The following is a 6,908-nucleotide window of genomic DNA, read 5'->3' as shown; positions in this document are numbered from 1 at the left end:
GAAGACCAGATGGGCTGTTCAGATGAAGCAGAGGTTCACACATCCTGACCTGTAAGCAACAAGTGTAATTATTCTAATGGGAGCAAGAACGTACACACAGGTTTGGAGAGAGGTTTGCCTTCGATCAAAGAGCCCATGCTGTCCTCAGCCCACAGCAACACATTGTAAGGGAACACCAACACACTCACTTCTATGACAAGACTGACAAGTGTTATGCTTCCATCCTATATGATGTCCCAGGCTGCATGAAGATAATCTGAGACTGGAGAAGAAGAAACAAATAAAGGGTGGTGAAGAAGTGCAAGCAAAGATCCCTGGGTAATAGGAAAATTGATTACATACAACATTCTCTGCCAATGTGAATATGTAATATATAATAGTTTCTGGTCTATTAACCATTAGAAAATCTGCTGGAATACAACACAGCCAAATAAGGAAGTAGGGTGTTGTTCTTACACAAGATAAAACAGGGTTAATGGGAAATGTAGTTGTTATTGGGAGAAACACTAATTTGCTAAATAAAGACACAAGACGCCACAAATTTAGTTTTTAAAAAAGAAACTGGCTTAATCATTTTCTTTCCTGCTCTGCCAAGTAGTCTGAGTCTGTCTCATTAACTGAACTTTATAGTTTGAAACAACGTGCAGAGTCATCGTTGAGGACAACATCCCTGCCGAGGAGTAACTCCATGACAACCGCTTGACCACTGAGGACCAAAGGAATGAAATGAAATAAGCGCTGCTGTTTTCCATGCCATGAAAAGTGAAGAATGCAAAAGGTCAAGTCATTGTTGCAAGTTAAGTTCAGCAGCCGAACACACTCGTGGCTTCTTTCTACAATGGATCTAATGTTCAGAAGTTTCCATGATTGTGTTGCGCTTGCAGGTTGCTTTGCCTTCACTTTCTGCTCATTTCATCACAAACCAGCTCTATGTGGTTTAAGTCTGGAGAGTCTGGTTCTGTTCTCCTAAATGTTTGTGGAGGTGTGTGATTTTATTATCATCATACCCCTCCTCTCCGTGTTTCTTGTAAACCACCTGGTTTACTGACAGAGGAGGCAACATGACGGGCACTGATTGGTTAGGAATCTCTGTTGTTTACAGTAGAAGGTTTCTATTGGCCACTGACTGTACGGTAAGGGCAGGTAAAGGCAATCATTTACAATGAAGAAAAGACCCAGCAATAACAGGAAATAGTCTTTATTAGTACAAAGTTCATGCAGCAGAGCCATACACAGGGATGTCTTCTGAGCCCTAAAAAGGTTTGTCTGGCTGTGGTGGCGCTCCACATGAGAGAGGAGTGATGACATCACCACTGGCTGCAGTAGAAATAACTAAAGAGCTTGTCATGAACATCCTGCTCTCAAGCACCGCTGCACTGATAGAAGAAGAGGATGCATTCAGACTCATACCATTATTTGGAATCCCAACAGAATGCTCAACATGCTCGCTGAGGATGCACAGAAAGTATTTACAAGGGCCGTGTGTTTAAACACCTCAGTGTGATATCATAAATGAATGGAAACATGTTACTCTGGTGTTTTAATTCTCCACAAGATACAAACATGGATTGTGAAATATTTTACAGCCAGGCATAATTTGTGGTTGTGATTGGAAATATTAGTGACGCACTTGCTAAAGCTACAAGTACATTAAAATTGACCTCGCCCTGTGGTTATAGAGGATGGGCTATTGTTTTTTATTAGACTGCACATCCAGGTTTGGCATCTGATTCTGGAAGAACCAGCTTGACAGGAACACCACCTGACCCTGTTTTAGTGACCTCAACCTTCCCAACTAGTGAGGAGAAGCAGAGTGTATCAGTGAGCTGAAGGAGATCACAGGAGGAGGCTGCAGGTCAGAACAAGACGCTTGCTGATTGGACTGATTTTAACCAGGAGAACAGAGTAAGTTTATCATCCTCCTCAGCTGAATCTCACCAAATACATTTGCTCTGCTAAACCAGACTGCACAGAATTTAAGGAATTTCCAGTTATTGCCATTATCAGGTTCTGGATTCCTGTTTGCCTGTACTGTTCTGCTCATGGTCCTGGATTTGTTTCTGTGATTCTCATGTACCTGCTACCTGCATTTATTTCTGTGTTGTTTGTACCTGGATACCTGCCCGCCATCTTGTCCACCCGTCTGAATATAATCCTGCAAGCTACTTCATTAAACAAGCTTCCCTGTGTGTTTGCATGTGGGTCATCTGACTGTGCTGTTATCAGCGATCCTGGACCTGTAGCACTAGACTGCAGGCCAGAGAATATCACACTTGATAACTTAATGACTGAGACAATATGGTGAACTTGTGAATCAGTTTCCACACATCCTCAGCAAAAACCTCCCTCCATTTCCCTCCAGGACTTGGAATTCATGTTTTGATGAGTAACACACAGGTAATGCTGTGTTAGACTGTGAAATGGAAAGTCAACAGACAAACAGACTAAAACATGACAATCATCTCACCTACAGGTATCACTGTGGCCTCCACACGAGGAAACAGAAAGAACATTATTTGCTTTAGAGTTTCCATCACAAAAGGGTGTTTGGACTGGTCTGTGGAAAGGATTGAATTCAACTTAAACATCTGCTGTCCCTTCTCCTGGTCTCCATTTAAAGTTCTATAGTTTATATCTGCTCCTCCACTTTCATCTACTTCAGCATCAGGGAGAAAAGAGTGAGCAGCTGCTAATATTCAGCAAAGTTTAGTGTTTAATCTGTGACAGCTCACTCTGAGAGATAAGAGACTAACCAGTGTCAGTGGAAACGTAACATGAAGGAAATAACAGGATTATTCTACAGTGTTGTAATGAATCTGATACACTGTGTCTCTATTGTTAGAGGTGATTTTATAACACATGATTTCTTTCATGGAATATAAGATTCCTTGTTTTGTAGCATATAATACAACACAACACCTCAACCCTGGTTAAATGAATCCACCCAAGAATTAAAGAGAGACTGGAAAACAAATCGAAAATGGAAATAAACACGTTTACATGTGTTTTATGAAATCTGGAAAGATGTAATGAATAACAGAACAAAGAATTATATCCAAAGTTACAGACTCCGTCACTTCCCCCGCCCCTAGCCATTTTACCGATGCCTCCAAGAGATGTGGGAGAGTTTTTAGATGTTTTTATAAACAGATTCAACAACATAAGCTGATTGGACTGATTCTAACCAGGTGAACAGAGTAAGTTTATCACCCTCCTCAGTTTAATCTCTCAAAATGCTTTTCCTCTGCTGAAACACACTGCGCAGTGAGGGAGCAGTGTTGGAAGAAGTACTCGTACTTTACTTCAGTACAGTTTCAGGTACTTGTACTTTACTCAGAAATTTTCAGTTACTGCTACTTTATACTTCTACTCCACTACATATCAGAAGAAGATATGGGAATTTTTATCTGACAACTACAGTTACTCTAGTTACTTTTCACATTAAGATCGTGCATAAAGAAACAGATAAAACTTATTGATAACCCTCTGATAATATTTTGAATGACTTCTACTTGTAGTGAAGTATTTTTACTTTTATAAACTGGTACTTTTACTTAAGTAAAGGATGTGAATACTTCCACCACTGTGAGTGACCCACTGAAATATATAAAACAGCTGTTAGTAGCTTCAGTGACAACAAGCAGGTGAACTTCACCTTTAACCTGCTGTTGGTTGAAGATTCAGTGTAAATCCCATCCAGACCTTCCTGTAACACATCCACACTGATATCCTCTCTCTGTGGATATTCTATCAAATACCATAGATGACTGTGCAAAATATTAAAGGAACCCAGCAGGTTGTATTTCCTTTGCTACATAAATAAAATTATTATTATTATTGTTGTTATTATTATTACTAGTGTACATTCAACCCCAAAATAACAATACGGTGGTTTTTTCTCTTCTTTTCAAGGATCAGCATGGATGATCCATTTGATTCAGATCCAGAAATGGAAGAAATTACAGAAGAGCTGCAAACCAACAGGCCTGCCTCAGCAGCTGCAATGATCCAGGAGCATTTGGAGCAGCAGAATAATATTCCACTAAATATTGGCATCACAGGAGAGTCTGGCTCTGGTAAATCCACCTTTGTTAATGCCTTTAGAGGCATAGACAACAGAGATGAGAGGGCCGCTCCTACTGGTGTTGTAGAAACCACCTCAGATGTTGCACCATACCCCCATCCAAACTATCCCAATGTCACATTGTGGGATCTCCCTGGCATTGGAACCACCAGGTTTCCAGCTGACAAGTACCTGCAGCATGTTGGATTTGAGAAGTTTGACTTCTTCATCATCATCTCAGCTGATCGCTTCAGAGAAAATGATGTGAAACTCGCTCAGGAGATTCAGAGGATGAAGAAAAAGTTCTACTTTGTTCGCTCAAAGATCGACCATAACTTACATGATGCAGAAAGAAGTCAGAGGGAGTTCAACGCAGAAAAAACTCTGACACAAATCAGGGAAAACTGCATTCAAGGTGAGGACAATCATTTATAATGATTATTGATTACAGCTATTGAAAACAAACCAATCTTGTTGTGATGCTAAACACTATGTTGAGTATTTGCTTAAGGAATAGAAGCTTTAGTCATACTGTATCTATCTGACCCTGACACATCGTACTCTCTCTTACATTCAAATACAATTCCACATTCAAAATATGAAATTATGTTATAAATCTGGTAGAACGTGATCTAATGGTTCTTTAGATTAGGATCACATTTTTTATCCTGTGAAGGACTGGTTTTGTTTTCGCTCCCACACTTCTAACAATTAATCAGTTGAAACAATCTGAGATTAGAGGAAGAACTGGGCAGCCCAAGGTGAGAGGAGGAGCTAACAATGTTAACAGGTTATAAAATGAGTCACTGACTGAGCCTCCTAATGACACTCTGCAAGTGTGACCTCTGATCTTTTCCAATCTGAACCATTTAGTCTACTGTACATATGATCCTTGTGTCTGTTGCCTGGACAGTAACCCTTACTGTGAAGTAAATCCTGACATGAGGAACCTCAAGAGGTTTTTTCTCATTTTATTTTTATTTCACTCCCTGATATCGACGTCTCCATTCTCTTTGTGACACAGGTCTTCAGGAACAAGGTGTTGAGTCTCCGCAGGTCTTCCTGGTGTCCAGCTTTGAGCTCCACCTGCATGATTTCCATCTGTTACAGGAGACTCTAGAGAGAGAACTTCCTGCTCACAAGAGGAACGCTCTGCTGTGTTCCCTGCCCAATATCAACCGTGAGATCATCAACAAGAAGAAAGAGGTTTTACAGTCAGAAATAAAATACTATGCCTCTCTATCTACATTCATAGCAGCTGTACCAGTCCCTGGGCTCTCTGTTGTTGTTGATATAGCCATTCTGATTGAATCTATTGTAAAGTACCAAGCTACTTTTGGTCTCGATAGCGAGTCACTGCAGAATCTTGCTCATACTACAGGTGTACCTTTGGCTGATCTCAACGCAGTGATGACATCACCACTGGCTGAAGGAGAAATAACTAAAGAGCTTGTCATGAACACACTGTTTTTGTCCTCAAGCACTGCTGCATTAATGGAAGCAGAGGAAGGATCCAGATTCATTCCAATAATTGGAATCCCAATAGCAATGGCTCTCTCTTTTACCTCCACCTACAGAATGCTCAGTAGTTCCCTCAACATGCTCGCTGAGGATGCACAGAAAGTCTTTACAAGGGCCGTGGGTTTAAACACCTCAGTGTGATATAAATGAAGGGAAACATGACACATACAATCTACAGTGCAGTGAGCCTCTGAATAATTTGTCTGAGGGCAGTGTAATTATTTATCAAGCTCTGTATACAAATCATAGTTTTTCTAATCTAGTTGCACATTTAACCAAACAATGATTAAGTCAGATAATGTGACGGTTACTGTCTAAATAATGTATTTTCATCTGCTTTAAATGAAGCCTTTTAATGATTGTTGTAGTAAACTTTCATTGAACATGTAACGCAGCATTATTCAAATATACTCTGCATCATAAATGTTAAAACTCAATGTATCAGCTATATCCACAACTAAGAAGAGACCTGCATGTGAGCCAGCCTTTGCTGGAGCAGGTTTGTTGAAACATGTGACCTGAAAAAAAAAAATAAAAAAAAATAAATAAATAAATAAAAATATGATCAGAGAAATAGGTGGAGACTCCATCTAAGAGGGAGGGGTAACTGACTATATAAGATGGTGTTTAGGCAGGCTGTTCTCTGTACGGTTACCGGTGCTGGCTCGGGTGTATCTCTTGTGAAAGAATAAACTCTATTGCATGAACTCTGAGCATCTCCAGTGAATTCTTTGAACTTTTTGGAAATCCAGTAGGTGTGCAGTTTATTTGTAAGTTAAGTGTTGGTGAAGAGGTTCAGACACATACTCTGGCCCAGACCTGGACCTCTGCCCTCCAACATGATCACAGGAATTGTTCATTGCAATGAGCTGAAATTTCTTATTTTGTCATCAACTATGTCAGACACCACACAGAATTTCCTCTTCCTTTGTTACTGTTGAGAGAAGATACTGTATGCTGTTGATAAATGATCATGACATTTAGAAAATAAATGTGAACCGTCCGTAGTGGGTTGGGCTGGGCTGACTGTCGTCACATCTCAGAGAGAAAAAATGAGAAAACGTCTCATAAAAAACCTGATACAAACTTCAATCAACACTTAAATCTGGCAGTCACTATTTGTTACAGCTGAAAGAGCCTCTGGTGGTTTAATACTCCTTAACATCCAAGCAGGGCTTGTGTCAAATGTATCAGTCTTGTGTTGGTGAATCTAACAGTCTCCGTATGCGCAGGCATCATTTACTGTAGTGGATGGAAATATCATTAGTATCGACAAACTTCTTAAAGCATACAACTACATTAAAACTTAACTCTCACCACTGTG

The 6,908-nt window shown here is 40.1% G+C and overlaps 1 protein-coding gene across 2 annotated transcripts; it reads left to right on the top strand.

Moving 5' to 3' along the window:
- The first annotated feature begins 1,720 nt into the window (after positions 1–1,720).
- On the top strand, positions 1,721–6,104 carry LOC111645553 (interferon-inducible GTPase 5-like). 2 transcript variants are annotated; one of them, XM_023394796.2, is made up of 3 exons: positions 1,721–1,905; positions 3,913–4,478; positions 5,088–6,104. In XM_023394796.2, the coding sequence occupies exons 2-3, from the start codon at positions 3,920–3,922 to the stop codon at positions 5,723–5,725; spliced, it is 1,197 nt and encodes a 398-aa protein (XP_023250564.2). In that variant the 5' UTR covers positions 1,721–1,905; positions 3,913–3,919; the 3' UTR covers positions 5,726–6,104. The 2 variants fall into 2 exon arrangements, with proteins under 2 accessions (XP_023250564.2, XP_087026701.1); XM_087170575.1 differs by lacking the exon at positions 1,721–1,905 and adding an exon at positions 2,385–3,318.
- The last annotated feature ends 804 nt before the right edge of the window (positions 6,105–6,908 follow it).

Source organism: Seriola lalandi, unplaced genomic scaffold (assembly GCF_002814215.2).
Source record: "Seriola lalandi dorsalis isolate HSWRI2012SDOR001 ecotype SW California unplaced genomic scaffold, Sedor1 jcf7180002054953, whole genome shotgun sequence".
Lineage (NCBI taxonomy): Eukaryota > Metazoa > Chordata > Actinopteri > Carangiformes > Carangidae > Seriola > Seriola lalandi.
This window is presented reverse-complemented; position numbering and strand designations above follow the sequence as displayed.

Excerpts from the sequence above, each read along its gene's own strand:
- LOC111645553 (XM_023394796.2), top strand. The coding sequence starts at position 3,920 with ATGGATGATCCATTTGATTCAGATCCAGAAATGGAAGAAATTACAGAA. Across the intron at positions 4,479-5,087 it reads CAGGGAAAACTGCATTCAAG|GTCTTCAGGAACAAGGTGTT; the intron begins GTGAGGACAATC and ends TTTGTGACACAG.